The 21,314-nt window shown below is 44.2% G+C and overlaps 1 protein-coding gene across 2 annotated transcripts; it reads right to left on the reverse strand.

Moving 5' to 3' along the window:
* Nucleotides 1-13,597: 13,597 nt before the first annotated feature.
* On the reverse strand, nucleotides 13,598-20,994 carry NME5 (NME/NM23 family member 5). Of its 2 annotated transcripts, XM_058815410.1 has the most exons (6): nucleotides 20,908-20,994; nucleotides 20,640-20,806; nucleotides 19,059-19,264; nucleotides 18,608-18,708; nucleotides 17,485-17,603; nucleotides 13,598-15,184 (listed from the first exon to the last, which is right to left on the reverse strand). In XM_058815410.1, the coding sequence occupies exons 2-6, from the start codon at nucleotides 20,766-20,768 to the stop codon at nucleotides 15,098-15,100; spliced, it is 642 nt and encodes a 213-aa protein (XP_058671393.1). In that variant the 5' UTR covers nucleotides 20,769-20,806; nucleotides 20,908-20,994; the 3' UTR covers nucleotides 13,598-15,097. The 2 variants fall into 2 exon arrangements, with proteins under 2 accessions (XP_058671393.1, XP_058671392.1); XM_058815409.1 differs by having other exon boundaries at nucleotides 20,640-20,945.
* Between the last annotated feature and the right edge of the window lie 320 nt (nucleotides 20,995-21,314).

Genomic DNA, 21,314 nt, shown 5'->3' on the forward strand with positions numbered 1-21,314 from the left:
TAGAAGGAACAGGTTTGTAGGTGGCAACAGCACCAGACCAGACCTCTGTCCCACAAAGGCTCCATCCCAGGGAGATGGGGCTGGAGAGGGAAGCAGAGATGCCACTGCTGAGACCAATCCTTTCCCACTGAGCCCTCCCATTCCCACCAACTCAGCATCCATATCCACCCCATTGTGCTTAAATGCTGGAGATGAACTGTCCTTCCTTAAATTTGTCATCAAAGCCGTTTATATTTCTGGTTCCCAGACTCTCTGAGGCCCCGAGCAAATCACCCCAAAAGCCAGAGACCAAATGCAAACTGAAGCAAACTCAAGAGAAAGTTACACACCATCCCATGGCACAGATTTCACAGATTTCCTCTCTCTTTTTGTACCTTGCAGAGACAATACCAAGACTGAACAAATACAAAAATCAACTCTATGGCTTAGAGTGGCACCTTGCCAGAGATATTACAGTCCTGGAGAAGCTGAAGCTTCCTTATCCTCCTCCTTGTTGCTTGGATACAACAGCCATCAATTCTCACTACATTCACTACAAAACAATAGAAATTCAGGATCATCTTAATCCATCACAGCACTGTCAGGGAGCCCTGACACCCCTGCCTGCTGCTGTGCTTTCTGTAATAACCCTCACAAATGCCATGGGGCACAGGGGAACAAACTGAGGATGCCACAGGACTGAGCTCATCATTTCACTTGTGATTTTACCTGGGCAGATTTTTTACCCCGGCAGAGCAGCTTCTAAAGCAAACAGGAGCACACACAGTCACTGCTGTGTGTCCTGTCACTGCTGCCCTGTGAAGGCTCCTTGAAGAGCTTTTGCAGGGCCTGGTGATGCCTTCAAACCTGCACAGGTTTGTTTATCATCACACAAGTCAGCTCCAATCTGACTGATCCGAATCCCTGTAACTCACTGCACACCTGGAGGAAGGGCTGGAGGAAGGGATGGAGGAAGGGATGGAGGAAGAGCTGGGCTGGCTCTCTAAGGGCTTGAGGAGGAACCTGACACTGTCCCACAGTAATGGTATTGTAACAGCTTTGATCCTAATTACAATGAAAAGCCAAAAGTTCTAATCTGGGCTGGGTGCTGCATGAACTCAAAGCAAAATCTTGCTGCCTGTCCCTTGAGAGTGACAGCACTGCTTCTGCCCTGGAGCAGGGGCACTTTAGGCAGGGCTGTGGGGACACTTGGATGGTTCTGGGGCAGCATCTTCATGTTTGACCAGCTACTGACATAGACAGAGCATCCTCTGGGGTGAGAAATCTGTGGAATCAGCTCAGCATCACCACTGCCCTTCTGGAGGTTTGACACCCGAGTTCCCCCAGTGTATTTGTGCCTTTGTTGTGGGAGAGGGATGCTTTACCATCCATTTCTAGTGAGAAAGAGAAACATACTTCAAATGATGAAATAATACATTCCAGCTATAGCATCAGCACAGAGTAGGGCAGGTTTATGTCAGAGGTGCCTGCTGAAATACACAGGGTCAGTTTTGGGGTGCTCATACCATGATAACAGCCCAGGCTAAGCCCACAAGCCCTTCCCATCTATCCCAGGGCTATCCCTGTCCCTGTTTCACCAGTGCCCTTGGCCATGCTGTGCTGCTGTCCAGGTGTCCATCCCAGCACCCTCACCAGGGACAGCCACCCCAGGTTTCTTCTGGTTTCTCCTTCCCTGCAGCTGGAAATGCCTGCCCAGCCTCACTCCCCTTCAGGCAGGAGACTCAGGTGGCCCTGGCTGGGGTCACCTCCACCAGGGCAGGCAGGAAGGTGAAGTTTGGGGTGCAGGTGCCAATGGACACAGACAGCCCATCCCAGGGCTGCCCAGCACCCAGAGCCAGCCTGGGGCTGTGCCTGTGGGGGCTCAGGGTGGCACCTGGCACTGCAGCTGAATCTGGGCTGGTTCCTTTGCTCCCTCTGCCAGAACAGAGAGCAGGGGTGGCTCTGGCAGGGAATTCACACCAGCATTGCCCCTGTGTGCCCCACAGCCCCTCCCAGCAGGCTGGCAGGGACTTTTCTGCTCAGAGATTGAGGCACCTGCCCCAGGCTGTCCCCTCAACAGGTCACACTGCTGACAGTGACCACCAGCAAGCAGAGAATCTAATTCATTAACACACAAAGTGCAGGTTCTGCAGGTTATTTTGCCAAGCAGCGTGGAGGGGGATGGATTTTGGCCTGGCACTGCTCCCTCCCCCAAAGCCCCACCACAGCCCCCCTGCATCCCACAGCATCCCTCCTTTCCCCCAGCCTGCTTCCCTCCAGCTGTTAAACTCCTTGCCTGCTGGATTACCTTTAAATTATGCCCCCAGTGCCCTTTCATGGATTATAATTCTGCATGAGATGTTTGTGCTGTATCCTCCCCCAGTATTAAAGTGTCAGGAGTGTATCCCCAGGCCATCCATCTTCAACACTTCCGTGAGGGCTTGGCAATTCCCTGACATGAATATTATGGCTCTCCATGCAGAGCCTCCATCACTCAAGCTGACAAGTGTTAGAATCTCCTCTCTTGAGCAGGGTAAGTGACCTTTTCATATGCAGTGTAGATTCCTGGTCACGCTGCATCTGCTGCAGGGAAACCAGCGAGTGCCAGCAACTCCCTCAAGCCTTAGAAAACAAGGCACAGGTCCTTTTCCACTTGCAAAACCAACCCTTGGCAGGAAAAAGTTAAAGGGCCTGAATCAGCCCCTGGTTATCTGCTGCTAGTGCCAGTCCCAGAGAGGAGGATGGAAAAGCATCCGTTTATGGGATTAAATCCATGGGATTTGTCAGCAGGAATTTTCAGGGAAAGATGGGAGGATTTGGGTGTGTGGCTTGTTGGAGTATACAGGAAAGATTTTTGTGACCAGTTAGTGACTACAGTGACTTGGAAACCTCAACTCTAGCTTTCAGCAATACATTTTTACGTGAGATTGCTAAAGTTAGATCCCTAAACCGGCCTGACTTTCAAAGCTGCTGGACTCCTGGGCTTCCCACAGCTGTGTCCAGGTGCTCCCCTCTACCTGTGCCTGGGGAGAAGCTGAGGCAGAAAACAACCTTTAAAGCTCTTTTCAGCTCTGCCTTCCCAGCTGTGCTGCCTGGGGACACCCCAGTCCCTGTTACCGACAGAAAGTGAATCCCCTGGGGCTGAGCTGCGTGGTGATCCGAGTTAAATCCCTCCTACAAAATTCACACGTTACCCCAAGTCTTTGGCTAAAGGGGTGCCTAATTTATTTTTTTTCCTCTAGAGGGCAAAGGGACTTTGAGAGGAGCTTTGGCACCTTCCCCTTACAGAGGGACTGGTGCTGGCTCAGTGCCAGCGCAGAGCAACACAAACTTGTTAACGCCTTTTCGGCTCCCTGTTAATAAAGTCAGGGCAATTAACAGCTTCGCTATTTACAAAACAAATCCTCTTTGCAACACCTGAGAAAAAGAGTTACAAGTGTTTCCCAACCATTTCTCGGTTGGGGAGGACACCTACAATAACTGGGATGAGCTGCATCTGCTTTCCCTGGATGGAGAGAACATGGAATTCTGCATATTCAGTGTGAATTCATGCTGCCCTCCCAGCCAGGAGCCCTGATCAAGCACAGATCTACTGGGAAAGGTTCCAAAGGTTTGTCCAAGGAGAAGGAGGTGTACAGGGAGCCAGGGTGTCAGTTTATTGCCCATTGCTGGTCCATATGCCTGGTATGAAGTGGTACAAGGAATGGACACAGAGCAGGTTGGTCCCTCCAAAAACGCCCCCGTGGTGGCTGGGAGGGAATTTTGGTGATGTACAGGGTCTTTACACCTCTGCTGGGGCATGCACAAGCTCCCCCACCTCCTTTTCTGGTTCCCTGCTCTCTCCTAGGATACAATCCACTTTGCAAATCACTTTGCTGGCTTACAGTGCAGTAAATTCCCCCTTTTCAAACAAGCCCCAAGGAGCTCGGCCATATAACAGAAGATTGACAGATTAGAGAAAATCAGATAAATGTGACTTGCAATGTACTTTCAAAACTAACTGCTTCCTTCTTTCTCTTTTCCTCTCCTATCCCGTTCCCCCTTCACCAAACACACAGAGTGGCTCATATTTTATGAACAAGAAGGATGAGGTGCTCCCTAATTAAACAATTGTGTATCTGCAGGGACGGATCCTGGGACAGCTTCACACAAGAGCTCTGCCAGACCAAGTGGACTTGGTTCAAACACTCCTGGAGATTGGAAAAGACCTTTTTAAAGTGTGCACCAGGACCCACACTCACTGGACTCTTGGACCCACACTCATTCCTCCCAGAGGGTCTGAAATGCAGAGAGGAAAGGAGAGGGAAGTAGTGGTAACTCTAAGTCAGGTAAGGAGCAGAGATTGATGGCCACAGCTAAGAAATGTTCACCAAATGCAGTCAGGAGGCAAAGATGAGTTGCAATCATGTGGGACAGAGTGAGTTAGAGAATGAAAGAGTCAAAAAATGAAAGATACTAACCCTAAATCTGTCATAAATGGGACAGCAGAGCTGTACAAGCAGTAGGATGTGATGGGAAATAGGGAGATCTCTAATAGTATTTTAGCTATTCTTTCTCTTTCTCCCTATTCTTTCCTTAGTGTCCCATGCAACATTAATTGAAGCCCCTTGTGAGAATAGCTCGTCAGGGGATGTGTGAGCACAGAGCCTGGACAGTAAAGGGCCCTTCATTTCCTCCTCTGATGCTTTCAACAGCACATTTGATGCCATAAAAGATGGTAATGGTGAGCTCAGTGGAAGGACAGTAAAACAGTGGGGAGAGGCACAGGGGTTGCCTCTCTTGGGCTCAAAGTCAGGCCATGCATGGGCTGAGTTTGCTGGTTGTCAGCTCTGCTGGGACCATGGCTGCACTGCCTGTCCCACCTGCCTGGCTGCCAGCACCCAGACTGGGCTCTGAGCAGTGCCTGGCCTGAAATGTTGCGTTGTGGTGTCAGTGGGACTCTATTGACTCAGATCAAGCCTGGACACATTTTGTCTTCTCCCATCTCTTCTCAATTCCACAGGCTTCTCTAACTCCCAGAGCTGGGGCTCTTGGCCTGACACTTCCAGGGGATCATCCATCAAGAGCAGAGCTGGCAGTTTTAAAGGCAGTAATTTCTATTTCTCTCCCTTTTGCCCAGTGCCTTGAAGCTAAACCTACTCTGGCCCAGCTCTTCCTTCCCACTCCTGCCAGGCAGATTTCTGCTGGCCAGCTGCCATCAGTTGTGATAGGGACAAGGCACCTCCTCCCTAAGTGGATTTTGAAGCCAATGAGCAGGAGAATAATTAAATTAACTCAGCCCTGAACACCTCCCGAGGCCCCAAGCACTCCCAGCATCACAGCTGCACCACAGGTGTCAGGAGAGCAGGTAATTCCAGCCAGGGCCAGGCTGCAGATGTGGCACAGGAGCACCAGCCAGTCCTGGACAGGAGCACTGGGAAGAGATTCTCAGGATGGCTTTGCTCAAGCCAGCTCGAGTTCAGGACTAAGACAATACATTTATGCTTTGATGTGCTTAAGTTAATAAGATTTATCCCAGGGCAAACACAGTTGTGCTTCCCAGCCTGGACTGCTTCACTGTCCTGTTTCTTGTTTGTCCCATGGGCTTTCCCCCACGGGCTGTAAGTGCTGTCATCTCAGGCCTCAGCCCTTGATTTACCAACCAACCTGCTATTTGAATTCCATGATAAACATCTGTATGCTTTTGGCACACTGATTTCCTTCTCTCACCTAGCACAGGCCATGAGAGCTGAGTGTGGAATTCAGGAACGATCAGGAATGATCAGAAATCATCAGGAATGATCAGGAATGATCAATGCACAGCCTGCACCCAGCTCCAGCTCCAAGGTGTGCCTGGGGAGCTGGCCCAGCTCTGGCAGGGCACAGGACATCCCTTTATCTCACCCATCAGCAGAGAGCTCACAAATCACTGTCCAGTCCCTTTCAAGCAGCTGGGAGCACTAAATTGTGCCTCTTGCATCCAGACACCATCCAATCTGCCAGGACCAGGCCAGGTACATTGATAAGGAGATTGTGTAAATGGTCAAACAGGATGGAGCCAAAATTCACAATTTCCTGTGCTTTAACTCTGCAAGTGCCATATCAACAGGGAAGGCTCTTGGATTATCTCCCATTCCAAGACCTGCCACTGTACTGCTCCAGTGCAGAGCATCTCTGGTTTCATGTTACACTAAGTACAGAGTGCTCTGTACATTTTCAGCACAAATTTAATTACAACTATGATCCAATAAATATTTGGGAAGAGTAACAAACAGTGCTACAAAGAGAACAGAGTGACAGTCAGCTCCTTCCAGCTCCTCAGAGTTCTAAACCCCAGATGGTCTCAGGGGCACTTCCACTCTCTCTGTCATGTGCAGAAGATAAAATTATTTCCACATCACCCTGATCAGTTCAGTGTCATATGAACCATCCTGCCTCCTAACCAAGCTAACCACTGACAAACCCTTCACTCATTCTCTTGGCTGTAAGCAGACACTGACCTCACCCCAGGGAGCTGTTTTCCTGGAATGACTTTGAGCACTGAATATGCAGCTACATCTTGGTAGGTTATTAAATCCACATGTGAAAATAAACTCATCTATCATCTCATGCATGTGGTTTAGCTTCCTTTTAAGAAGATATAAATGTACTAGAGCACCCCATTAAAGCAATTTATATGTCTTGCTTTATTTTCCCAGACAGGACATGCCTTCCTAGGAGATTACTGGCTTTTAGGAAAACATATCAATTAAGGAGTGATGGAATAACAGAACTGACCTTCAGGTGCTGCTCCTTGAACAAGCAGCACCCTGACCTGCATTTTGAAGGATGGGTGACTGATTTCTTTCCAAAGCCACACGGTGACATTGAGGCCCAGAGGTGGAGAAAGGAAAGCAGAAAGCAGCAAAGCTCTGCTGAGAGGAGCTGCACAAGCACTGAGTGCCAGAGACAGGCAGAGAGCAAAGGCACAGTCCCTGCTCGCCCCTGGCACCAGTGTGCAGCTCCCTCTGAGAGGCCAAAACACAAAACCCCATTTTCTGAGACACCAGGGGAGACGCTTCTCTGCTGCCTGAAAGATGTGAACTCTCAAGACAGCTAAATAAATGAAACCAGAAAAGATCATTAGAGAAAAACAACCAAAATCCTTTAAAAAAGGTTTGGATGTGCTAGTCATCCTTCTTAATTCCAGCTGTGTCCCTGTCACCATGGACATATTTGCTTTCACCCTGCTCCTCAAAGGTTTGACTGCTCATCCACGCCCCAGCTCCTGAGGAATACACCCCCTGGAGACATCACCTGTGTTAGAATAATCCTCACTTCCCAGCAGCAGCACTTTATGGCCCTGGCTGCCTCTGCTGTGGCATGTTTTCCATTGCAAGTCTCACTGTGACAAATTACAAACTGCTTAAAAACACTCCTTCCACATTCATCGTGGGAGAGGAACAAAATGCTTTGTGCCAACATTCTGGCACTTGCCCTGCAGAGCCCTTCTCTCCTGGAGAGTGGAGCCCACTGGTTTGGCAGAGCAGGATAATCAAAGCACAATCATCTCATCAGCCTTGGACATCTCAAGGAGGGGTGGAAGAGAAGGTTGTAAGGAAAGAAGCAAATTTATGCTGCCTGCAATGAAGACAAATGTATTGATTGGACCTGAAGGGATGTAAGAGAAAAGGTTTATTTTCTGTAGAGCAAACCACTAGAACTAAGAACATCCCATTTCTCTCTCATCCCCCAGAGCCTTACTAACTTAGCTGAATGGGTTAACTGTTACTCATCTTATTATTTCTTCCAAAGAAAAGATCCAAAAAGTTACTGCATTGCCCTTGGATATCTGCACCTCCTGCTGTGGCCTGAACTTAAGACACCAGAGGAGCTGCAATATTAGCTGCACTGGAATGTTTTGGTTTTCCCTTGCAAAACAGCCCCATCTCTCCAAGTGTGAATGTGCTTCAGTTACCTAAATATCCTTGAGAGGGGCAGAAAGAAAGGAAATTTCCATTTTTTGTACTTAACTGAAAAATTCCCATTGTTGTTGAAAGCAAACAGAAAAGGGCATGCCTCAACATATTCCCCTGGCACTATGGACCAGGGGAAGTCAAAACTTTTAGAAGATAATTTTTTCTATAAAAATAAGCAAATTCTCATCAGTAATGTGTCACCTCTGGACCAGTGTGGAAATCCTACAGCCTCCATGAGCAGAAACCCTTTAATGGTACACATGTGGGCACATAAAAGACATACTGGATATTTGGAAAACTCCCCTGGCACCAAATACAGCTATTTCACATCCAGGGGTGGGTTGGCACACACAAATGAAAATTATTCTGTATTTAAACTTTCTCAACCTTAAAAGAAAACCTGTAACAGAATTGTAAATTAATACTAGGTGACAATGAAACTATTAATTTTCATTGGAACTGGATAGATAGTTAAATAAAGATCCAATTTCTTGTCAGTACAAGGGAATGAAAATCAAAAGCTGCCAGTTTATACTGTCAGGATGTTAAATCTCAGGTCATACCCAAATTAATATAATCTGTCAGTAGAATTATACCAGATGGTAGGCCCCAAGGACATGACCAAACATCATCTTCTGCAGCAAATCTCTAAGATAAGAGCACACATAAAATGTTTAAACTTAAAAATATACTTTACTTTACCCCTTTTTTCCTCATGTCAGCTGATGAAAGTCACAACTGTTTGTACCTATAAAGAAACCCAACAGCTGGAACAGAATAAAAATGGCTACAAATTTTAATTTTCTGTCAGCCTTTGCTCTGTGTGCCCAGGCCAGTCCTCCTGAAGCTGTGACCATGGCTGAGCTGAGAGGAGCTCGGTCAGAGCTCTGAAGGGTGAATCTCCTGTTTTAGGGAAACATTTCATTTCTGTGTTGGAACAGAGCAGGGAATCACACATGTCCTCATTTGGCCTTTACCTGTTCTGCTCACAGCTCTAAACACATGTCCGTGAACTCCGTGTGATTTCCCCTTGGATCATCACCTTTGGTGGCTGTAGACAGCAACACAGAACAGAACACAAAAGAAAGCAGTTGGAGGTGCAGCTGGGGCAGAGGAGCACAGATCCTCCCAGCCCCAGACCCATCTGTACCCTGGAGAGGAATTACTCCCACCCAGGAGCTGTGCTCAAACCTGCTCATTCCATGCACAGCTCACAGCTGTGCCAGCTCTGCCTGATTCCACTCCCAGAGATGAAAGAAAACTGACTGCTCATTTTTGATGACTGCTTTATGGAGTCCAGAAGTGATTAGCAGACTTGCAACAGCATTACTGGAGTGATAGAGCTGTCTTCATTAAAACCTGATACCACAGAGAGAAACCCTCTACCCATATTCAGGTAGAAAAGCCTCCAAAGAAATGATTCAACATGAAAGATGCCAAGTGATCCAAGAATCAATCCACTGGCAGACCTTGAGAACACAGGTGTTAACTCCCTATCCCTACCTCCAAGTAGGCATTTTCACAGAGCACGTGCAGTAACCATCTGCTCGTGCATTTGCCCCTGTTTTCCATGATTCTGTGATTCTAGATCCTCCTGCTGCTCCAAGGGAGGACACAAGGAGTCTTTTCACATCTCCATTCCTCACCTTCACACTTGTACCACCTGTGTACCGCCAGTTCCTCTCTACGTCATTGCCCATCCACTGAGGAGAGATATTATAAAGAAACCAAGTATCATTATTAAAACCAGGTTTATGGATGACTTGTTCATTCCAAGAATCCCCAAATCACCTTAAAAAGGAACATTTTGCAGAGAGAGAGAACAACTAGTAAAGATATATCATGGCTGTTCTGTGCTGTGATGGGTAACGACTAATTAAAACCAATAATAATGCTAAGTTTGGAGAATGCCTCAGCACTGGGTCAGCACCCTGGCAAGGCAATGTTTTATTGCAGCTCATTAAAGGAGAAAAAAAAGCAATAAAAGCCTTAAGAACCATCACAGATCCTGACTATATGAAGCTAATAAACAGTATGATGAACTATCATTTACATGAATAAGAAAAGGAATGGACATTTCATTTCCTATGCCTTTGTTGCTCCCATTCAGTTGCACTGATGGGGCTATTTGGGGAAGCCCCACAGAGCCTGTTTACAAGAGAACTTTGCAAAACAAAGACAGTCACGGTCAAAACTTTGCTGGTCAATTCAGTATATTTACATGGAAGAGCTGGGAAGAAAACAAGTATTCTGAAATAGCCTCCTGGGATAGTTCAGTTGGGAACTAGCAGGGAAGGATCTCATGGCTGTCGAGATATGTGCTGGCTACAGAAAAAGCATCTGGTTTTCAAACAGAGGCTTGATCAAACTTTCTTCATCCAGGCAAAAATAGCATTGCACAACTCCCTGAGCAAAATGGCAACTGCCAGAGTGTTCTGCATGCAGGGAACAGCATTGTCCAAGTCTGGCTCCTGAGAAATCAGGCACAAGCTCTTTGCTTTCCATAAATGTGGAAAATGTGCCGTGCCAACACCTGACAATACATTTCAGATGCACACACACCATCTGAGCAGCTCCCAGAAATTATCCTATTTTCCCTCTCTCTTTTAACTAACAGAATGGAATTGCTCTGTATTTACAGCGAAGGCACCTAAAAGCACAGCTGAAACCACTGTTCTTAAGAAGACCTTGCTATGCCATAACTTTCCACAGTTCAGTTGCTAAATTACACATTATAAAAATAAGTTAAGTGCAATTGAGAGACTGTGTTAATCTCAGAAGTTTAAACACTGCTCTGTAATGAGTGCTTTATGGTGGCCCATGGTTAAAGTGCTTTATGGGGCAAGCAGGAGATTTGTCCACACGCGTGAGTTAAACACTGCTGGGAATTCTCTCACACAGAGACCAGGCCTGGCACAAAACTAAACATGGACAAAACACTGCCTCATTCACACAGCACCAGGAATGCCACCCAGAAAGAAAACACTTTACAACACCTAAGGGAGATAAGAACCACCAGCCAGCAGAGCAGTAAGATGTTGCTTTTGACAAAGCAGAATTTCGTAACCTGACAATCCGTGCAGATTCTGGAAGGATGACAAAAACACAACTGTCCCCTAGCAAGGAAATGAGAGCTTAAGTATTGATTATAAAGAGATAATAAAGAAGCATGGGTGGTTTGTAGAGTAGTTTACTAAAGCCAGGAGAATTTAGAGCCAAATTAGGTTCTTGCACATAAAAATTCCCTGGAACTTAGGGTGAGTTCACATGTGATTGCTTGCTCAGGCAGTCTGCAGCTGACAGACAGCACCCAACTTTTCTCTCTGGCCACACAGGATCCATCCAGGTTGATTCCAATCCCAGGTGAAAAGACTTTTCAATAAATTAAATATGATGGTAACAAAGTTGCAGACATTATACCAGAGCTGTGTTTTGGGTTTATTTGTTTAATAATCATCCTTCAGAATAGCACCACAGCTGAGCAAGATGGGGTTCTCAGGAGTTCTCAAGGGACAACTTGATGCCACACTAGACAAGTATAAGCACACCCAGCAAGGCACAGCATGAAGATCTTTATGAGAAAGCATTGCCTCCCTCAGCCCTAAAACACTCACAAGCACTGAACTGAATTCTCCATCATTCAGCGTTACCATTATTAGAGTATCATTCACCCACTTGTCTGCAAACTGCCTTCTTCTCCCACCAACTGCTCTGTCTCACAACAATACCTCATTTCTGGCTCAGAAGACCAACAAGAAGCTCTCCCCTGAGCTCTGGCAGTGTCCCCATGATCACTTGGCAGGAGGCAGCATGACAATGGTGTGACAGGCATCCCCCAAGGAGACTGCACACATCAGTCACTGCTGCTGACACGCTCCACACCCGGAGGAGCTCCTCCACACCAGAGGAGGTTTCTGGGTGCAGGCAGCTGCTCCTGATGGACCATCCTAAAGCAGCAGGTTTTCCTGTTTCACCAACAGCAGAATCAGGAAGCTCCTCTTTGCTCTGATGGCGCTGGTGACACTGCCACGCTGGCTTGTGTCGAGTCTGCTTGAGTAAAGCAAATCATGTAATGAGTAGAGAGGACTGAAGTCCTATTTCTAGTCCAAGGACAAATCTACTAAAAGGAAATGGCACTGCAAAAACAATTGCAAGTTATCTCTTTATGATGATCTTTATATGATGTGCAAAAAGTCTTTCCAACAACAAAAACAAAAAATTCTCTTCTGATTTTGTTTTTTTTAAAGGAAACAGAAGAACCACTCTCACATTTTCAGAGGATGAGCTGTTGTTGGGTACCACCAAAAATAGCCAACATTTACTGCGCAGAACACAAATCATCTTGATCTGAATACTCTGAATGACTGAACACTGACCCTCATCAACTGTTTAAAGGATGGTGAGGATTAATAGCTTAAATAAAGGAATAAACACAAATCTTCTCTTATTTTCCTACATGACAAAAGCAGGAATTTGCAAATCTCCATGAAACAATCTTAAATTTCCTGAATGACAGTCCCAAGCTCTGGCCAGGGACTCATTTCTGAAGCCTGGCACGCTGGATTGCTCTGATAGATGCAGGCAATGGGAAACTGCCTTTGGCTGAGGCTTCTGCCATCTCTAAAGTACATCCAAGGTTCCTGGCAGTTTAACTCTTCCTGAAGATAATAAATCTCTTGTGAGACAGGAAGGCTGAACAATCACATACTTCAAGCCTAGCTCAATCTGTATAGTTCCAAGAACAACTTCCAGTGCAGGTGATAGCAAGTATATGATAAGCAAAGTTCCAGGAGGAGCTCTGTTGAAAAAACAGAATTATGGGAAACAGACTGAACTACTCATTGTATGGACACAGATCCACTCCAGCACTCAGGCAGTAAAACTGAAATGAACTCCCTCAAAGCTAAAAATGCCCAATAGAACTTAAAAGGCAAGGTAATTATTTTGGTTTGACAGAGGGAGAGGACAGGTCACTCATTCCCACAGAGAATATCTCACCTTGCTGACATTGAATGGAAACACATCTTTCAGTCAATCTGGGCTTTTCCCCAAAGCTCCATTTTCTGTGCTACAGATTTATAACCCTGGCCAAGCCTGTACCACTCTGGGCTAAATAAAAAACTCAAAGTCCGTAAGAAATGTAGCAGCACATGCCCCAGCAGCCTCTCCTGTGGTGTCACAGCTCCCCCCACGGGATCAGGCTGCTCTGCCACTGCACATTCCCGGCACTGACCCTCTGCCCACATCCCCGTTAATGCAGGTTCCTCAGATCTCAGCTGTGACAGCCGCTGACCAATGCTTGTCCTGTGTGCAGGGACACAGGGACTCAGGATGGCACCCATGGGATAAAGGCAGCTTCTCTCTTTCCACCTTTTCCTTAGGCAAATGGAAGCAAACACCAGCCAGCAATTGAGGGTGTTAGCTCCAACAGGAGAGAGTAATTCCATGAGAGATGAACACCTGAATGACAGAGTCTGTACTGTGTGGGTGACAAAGGTGACATTTGCAACACCAGCTGCCCTTGTCCTTGCTCCCACCCCCCGGGTAAGGACCCACCTATTCTCATCCAACATAACACAGCTCTGGCATAAAAACAAAACTGAAAACTCCAGCAGGAACATTAAAGATGTATTTATTGTCAAACAGTAGCACATTAAAATAAGCAGGCAAATGTCGTAGTAACTAACCAAATACAGGGGAATGCCTTGCGAATTCACCAAGTTTTAGTTTCTGACATCTTCAGAAAATATATTTTTTTCTTTGGCTGACAGGAAACCACAAAGCACAACAGTCCTGTAATTGGAGCAATCAGACACATATGGGGACAATAATTATAGGCAAAATAAACTGGTTGAAAACAGATCTATTTACTGTATTTCTAACCACCTCATACTTTTATTCTTCATTATTTGAGGGTTTGAGCTTTCTTTTTTTTCCTTATCTTGGCAGTTTCAAGATTTTTAGGTTTTGGAACTGTAGGGACCAGTTTATAAATGTTTGTTATCTGGGCTGGCAATAGTGGCTTGTTCCACTGAGAAGATAAACAATTCACTTCAACAAAGTTTGATGTTACAGAAAAATGACTTATGTTTCTCATAATTACTCAAATTGGGGAAGCAAGTTTTTTCATGAAACAAATTATGAAATTGCTTGTTTGTTTAGTATTAGTCAAGCATACTCTTATTTCAGAGTTATGAAAATTACAGTTTTCTTCATTATAGCCAGACAAACCATAAGATACAAAGCTTGAAGTTAACAGTATAAGTACAGCTCTTTGAAGAAAATGAAAAAGCCCCACATCCCCAAAAAACAGTTTAGTTACTTCATAAAGGAAACAGCATGGGATTAACCCATTGGAAGAGCACTCTTGTGAAATTCTTCAACAGAACACATGAAAGTTTGAGAAAAACAGAAATTTGTGTACATTTAGGAACAGGAGAACACAGAAAACACTCTTAAGGTGAGCTGTTCCAATTAAGCACCTTTATTGCAAACAAATGTTGGAAGACAACCTTAGTACTTGACTAAAATACATCTTCTTGTTATTTATAGCCCCTGAGCCCTTTGCCACTGAGATGGGAAAGGTGCATTGAATGTACCTTCAAATAAATCCTTCAGATTACATTCTGACAAAATACATCAGACTTCAGTGAATCATCTTCAAGGACAACCTTAGCTGGGTGATGTCATCAGCAATTAAAATTCCAAAGTTGCTAACATGCCTCCAGTAATTGTTTTCTACATTATATCCAAGTACCTCCCTTCATAACTGCATTTATGCTAAAAAATTGCTGAAACACAACCCTTGGCATTGCAAAGCACAGGCCAGGTGGACTTCATTTGGGAATCCACACTGCTGTAAATGATTTTGCTCTCCCACACAGCCAAACTAAGAAAAATGTGGACAACAGCAGTAAGTCACAACCACTGAGAACATTGTCTTTTTCTAATCACCCAGTGCAATAAATTTATTGTGTAATTCTACATTCCCTCTGTCAGTAGAGAAGGTATTAGAACCACTACATCCTGGCTAAGTGTAGGGTTATTTATCCCATGAGGACACAAGCAGTTATGACAAATGCATTTACTTTAGACAGAGGTGGTTATAGAGTCCAAGGACACACCAAAAATGACAACACACATCTGTAACTTGGAATGGGTGAGATGGTTTCCCCAGGCTCTCACTGCTGATGCTCTTGCTGAGAGACATGATACTGTAGCTTAGGTTTGTTAGGGTTGTGTTCAATCAGCCAGTCAGCAAGCCAAATCTGTGAACAAAAAACACAAAACCCAAATGTTTTCAGCTTTCTGTTGCTTTCTATTAAGTTCATAGCAGAATATTATAAAAGCATTATTATATATAAAGGCATTATTTGAAAGCTCTGCTACAGATACTCTCCTACTGTGCTACAAAATTCAGCCCTTTTAGAAAGAAATGGACATGCAGATAACCTGTTTTTTAAAAATGTTTTATTAAATCTTCCCAGCCTACGCTGCTTTTGAACAATGCACCATGACCTATAGAAGACAACTTGTCCTGGCAATGTTTATCTCTGTGAAAGTATAAGACCATTACAGCCATAGTTCAAATAATTCAGCCAGCTCTGTTTTGGAATGCTGCTGCACAATATGCATGAAACTGCTTAATGAAATATTACTGCTGACAACACTCAGAGATACTTAATTCACTAAGAGTGCCAGCCTTCTGCACTGAATCACCTTACAGTACCTAAAACATAAAACCCAAACATGGCTGCTTTTTGAAATTCATCTTTTAAGTTTTCCAGCATTGTACTTAAATGAGAATGTGGGAGGCAGGAATGCCTTGGGTCCTAATTCCATCTGCCAGTCTGGGCCTGGCCTGAGGCAAATTAACCTTCTGCCTCGATTTCTCCACTTGTAAAGCAAAGTTTTTAACACATCCTTATTTACTTCACAAGGCTGTTGACAACTGGTTTCTGGAATGCTGAGAACAACAAACTTCATAGCACACTGTGAAGAAAGAGCTGACAGAACAGCAGACAGGCAAGGTAAGCAACACTCTGCTTTTACTACCACGAATTAAAGGTTTGCAAAGGGAGAGCCAAGCTGAGCACTAGGACAGGTAAAACAACAGCACAGTGGTAAGAACCCAAGACAGAAATGGAAAACAAACAAAATAGCCCAAAACACAAAACTCCTTAGGAAAACTACTTTGGAAAAAAAGAAATCTTCAAATCATTTGAACCAAATAAATTTATCCTGTATTGCTTAAGGAACTGGTTGAGAGAACCTCTGTGCTAACAGCAAGTATTTCTGAGTGCACAGACACTTTCTGATGTCATCTGCAAAATGAGAGGAAAGAAGAAAAGGATACTGGAAAAAAAGCATCCCAACAGTCTCCCTGTAAGCCACCTAGCAGAACACAAACTGAAAAGCAACAGGCAATATTTATTTCTGAAGCAGTATCAAATCAACACTATTTTCCTTCTGTTACAAGGTCACAGACATTATGGACAACAAAGAAGATGCAAATAGAATGTTTTTAGCAAAGCTGCTGACACTGCTTCATCCAGCTTTCTTACAAGCAAGGAAGGAAAGCACTGTCTCAATGATAGAGAAATATACTGTTAGATACCTCATAATTGACTAGAAAATTGTGCTAAGAATGCAGATTAACTGGAAGGCAAAACAATGAGTTAGAAAGATGGGACATGCAACAACAAAAAAATCAGTATTTAATAAAGAGAAGACTGAAGGGAAAGAAAATGAGAATACTCTTCAAATATGCAATAGGTTGCTTAAAAAAAAGATATTACATTGTCTCCAATGTCTTTTGGGGATAGTAAAAGGAAAAAAAGGTAATGGGCTTAAAATTGGAGCCAGGAGATTTAGGCTATCTTTCAGTGAAAGCTTTTAACAAGTATAATTAAGCACTGAAACAGATTGCCTGGGGAGACTGTAGATTCTCCATCATTTGGAGTGCTAAACCACAGGCCAGACACACATTTGTTAGGAATAGTTACAATCGGTTTGGCCTTTGGGCAAAGGAATGGACTTCATCTGTTTTCTAGATTTCTATGGTAACAGTGCCAGACATACAAAGTGAACAGGTTACAGAGCTGGAACAATCAAAGTACATTAAACATGGCCTTATGTATATCACATAGTTCATAGGAACATCCCAAGTGATTTTTAAGGCTTTTTTTCTGAAAAATATCCTTTAGAAAAATGCAGTGTTGACTATAAATGTGATAATGATGTAAAATCATTACACTGGTTGCTGTACAACTGCCAGCAACTTGCACATTAATTATCTGCATGCTTAAATAACTATTGGTGTGAATGACTGGAGCTTTAACAAAGATACATTAACCACGTTTCTCCAGATGTAAGAAAACTGATTTTGTTTAGGGACTTATAACACGCTCTTGTGTCACCTCTAACAAACAAATCAACTTACTGAAACCAAATAACAGAGTAGCTCATCAGCTGACAGCACAGTTCATCACCAGCAGAGCAGCTCTGCTGTGAACAGGGAGTTACTGACAGCTGGTGAGTGCCTCCCAGAGCTGGGCACTGCACGTACCATGGGCTCTGCTGGCTTCTCCTTGCACAGGGCAGTGAGCCCTGCCAGCAGCGTGGGCTTCACGTACAGGTTCAGGTAATCCCGAGCCCTCTGGCCAGTGGGGAGTGGCTCCAGGATTGCTGCAGGAGGAAGCACGGGTGTTAGAAAGCAGCCTCTGCAGTGATGAAACACAACATCCTTTCAAAGGTTGTAAATATGCGAGCTGCTCTTTTCCTTAGTAAGTTAATAATACATCATGGGTTTTATAGCTTCTCCCACAACAAACTGCAAAGGAACTCCCTAAACTTCTTCACTCTGTCCCTGGGGTAATTGTACTAATGATAGTCTATTATGAAAAGGGAGGAAGTCACATCATCTGGGGAAAACCTGAATCCTTGAAGATGCATTTGGGGCAGAAGACAAACAGTATATCCCTTGTTTAGCACTTTCTTCTTCCAGTGTGAAGCTGGTTTCTGAAGACCCTAAAAATCTCACCTTTAGTCATGTTCTGATTGTCAGGGTGAGAAGAGACATGGTTTACACAACGGGTAAGGTTTGTAAGGAACTGCAACATCTTTTATAGAACTCGGTGATACAACTGACAAAAAGTATCAGACACCCTTTTCTAGCAGTTTCATGTGCACCTTTCTGTCAGAGCAAATCCTGTTACATTACAAACCAGAGATCCTCTTGCAGCCTTTCCAGGTTCTAGGGCCCTTTTCCTGGCACTTAACTTTGGAATTGCACTGTCATGTGAGCATCCAGCTGCTTTTGAATAGTAATTACTCAGACTGAATCCAAGAAAAGAGTCAGTCTCTCAAGTCAACCGAGGCTGACTGTGCCAGAAACACTTGCTGGAGTGCAATAGCTTCCCATTTCTTCTCATTTACCAGCTTTGACTGCTCCAATTCCCAGAGCGGAGTTTGAAAGGTGGAGGCAATCTCTGTAAATACACTGGCTCCTCAGACAGATTTTTGGTAAGCCTTCCAAAGCAGAAAATGTCAGTTTATACATAAAGAGACCCACAATCCTGTCAAACAAACCAACCCAACCTCTCCTAAATCAGTTGTATGTGGAGTCAGGGCAGGACAGGGAAGAGCTCCACACCCCCAGGACTGGCAGGGAACCAACTGCCCCATTTTACCTTCTGGAAATATGAACCGAATTTCCTTCTCTGCTGAGGAGGTGCTGACACTGCCGTGGAGCCCATTTCTCAGCTCGTCAGTGCCATAGAGAGCTCTTAAGCTGAAAACAAGGGAAATAACTGCTTGGAGGGCAACTGCAATCCCTTCCAAGTCTCTGCAGCCTGAGAGCACAGAAAAGCAATAGACATGGACCAATTAACAAGACATTGGCTTGCTGTTGCTTTAAACATAAGCAAAATGTAATATTGATACATTCAGAATTCCTCATAAAATAGGAGAACTTTGCATACTAAAAAACAACAGTGAAAAGCTGTTGCAGAAAACTGAAGAGATAAGAAGCCTGTATCTGTACTGTACAAACAAACAAATTTTAAAAAATGAATTCTGGTCTGAATCCAAAGAATGACAAAATAATCCTACTGACTTGCCCAAGGCCAGCCAGTGAGTTACCTGTGAGGGTGAGTTATCCTGGCTCTTAGGCTGTTGGATGGTCCAAGCATTTCCTTCCAGTATGAGACTGCACAATTTCTAGCAAGAACCATAGCAACTATAGGACCAGAACTCATATAGGCTGTTAAATTAGGAAAAAACATTTTTCCAAATTGTTCTGCATAGAAGTTGCTACATTGCTCTGGGCTTAACTGGAGCTTCCGTTTCTATAAAGTGTAGAAGGAAAAAAAAATTAAAATTGCTTGCTACATTGAAACAGGTTAGAGAATTAAAAGCAGCATAGAGTCCTCTCCTGGAGTCATATCTTCAAGTGAAGAACACAGAGTAACTTCTGAAATTCCTCTGATTCTGTCAGATAGGATCCTCTAGATAGAGAGTAACAAAGAGCAGAAGTTTTCCAAGCTAATTAAGGAAGAGCCCATTTGAGTAAGATGTGATTTTAGCCCAGGCAAACTACAGCCATTGCAGATGACAGAGCACTGTACAGGAAAAGTGAAGAGCATTACCAGGGCAGGATTTTATTACTCAGCTGCTATAGCACAATGTTCTACTTTTAAACAAGTTTCTCTCCAGCCCACACTGTTAATTATGCAATTGTTCTATTTTTCATTCAGTGCTTTGTGACTGTCCCAGTAGCTGCCTAGCCTGCAGGTGGCCAGGATCAGGACAACTTTGGGAACTTATCAGAAACCACAGTCAACAAAAAATAAAATTCAAAGTGCATTCTTTGAGCTCAAACTTGTACAACACAAGAGTTCCATATACTCAGAGTCGTAATAACTTTGGTGTCAAAAGTCACTGCAGACATCAGAAGACTCTACTAACATATTGCAATTAAATAAATAAATAATCGATTTTGTTTCATCTTCTGATGAGCAGGGGGGCTCCAGCCCAGGGAGCATCCTCATTAACTCTTCTGGAGTAGCTCCAAGAGATCCATAAATAAATAAATACAAATAATAAATGCACATAAATAAAACGGCCAGAGAGGTTAGGGAGGAAGTGAAAAAAACAAAACAAAACAAAAAACAAAACAAGTCTTTGCCGGGAGGAGGAGGAGGGGGCCCTGCCGCCCACAGGTGCGAGGGAGCAGCGCCCCCCAGCGGCCCCCCGGGCAGGCATATTTAAATATTCATAAGCTCATTTCAATATTAATAAAGTCTATTTACTGTAAAAACAATGAAAACAAAAAATTAGCTAGGCTGCAACTGGCCAGCTATCGAATTCAATTAATTCTCTAATATCTTCTTGCACACTGCACAAAATCTTGCTAGATCTGAATTATATCCTCTCCAAAGAGTTGTATTGGAAAGCTCACACATCTGTTCCATATGTTTACTAAATCTGAGTTTATTAATAAAGTCAGTGTTTTCTTGTGGTCAGCAATATAGTTGGTCTGCTCTGTTCCATCCCATGCACCAAAAAGCATCTCCTTACAGAACCTGGCAGAAATGTTTAATGATATGAAGAACATGAATCGATTTTTGGACACACAAGCTCTTAGTTACTGGCTTGCTTGCTAGAAAAATATTTTCCTGACTTATAAACTACAGCTATTTTCTCTGGAGCACAGCCTGTTACCTGGAGGATGCAGAATCCTGATCGGAGAATGACATCCTCTATTTCTTCTTCTTTATCAATGACATCTGGTTTGATGATAGCCAGAGTTCTCTCCACATAAATCTGAGGTTCAGGCATTAAGACCTCCATCCTGGCTTCTATATTAGAATTCACTTGCCCCTTTCGTACTGCAATGACACCAGTACATGACATTTGGAATTTGTCTACTGCACAGTCACCTATGGTGACACTCACCATGTACTCCAGGAACAGAAAGGGTCACACCCACCTCACAAAATCCATGAGATGTTCTCTGGACAAGTTAGCACTCTGTAGTTCACATTCCCATTTTCAGTGCAGTGGCATTTTGTGGAAAATAAGGCCAAAATTTAATGTTGTTGTTCACTAAGTTAGACAATGAATGAGGAGAGAGAGGCATTATCACACACCCTGATGTGGGCTCCCTGTGCTCCCACACCCTCCATCCACCATGGGCTCCTACAAACCCCAAATCTGTATCCTCACACATGAGGTCTGTGGGTGGGACTAATGACTTGGAGCTGGTAATTCCTCAATGGTTATTTAATTCCTGTATTTATAGGCTCCAGACAAAGTACTGGTTTTCTGACTGAGCAGATGCCCTGGCAAGCTGAGAGCACAGAATTGTGTTGAGAGTGGTGGAACCAGTGAGGGGGT

Source organism: Ammospiza caudacuta, chromosome 16, assembly GCF_027887145.1.
Source record: "Ammospiza caudacuta isolate bAmmCau1 chromosome 16, bAmmCau1.pri, whole genome shotgun sequence".
NCBI lineage: Eukaryota > Metazoa > Chordata > Aves > Passeriformes > Passerellidae > Ammospiza > Ammospiza caudacuta.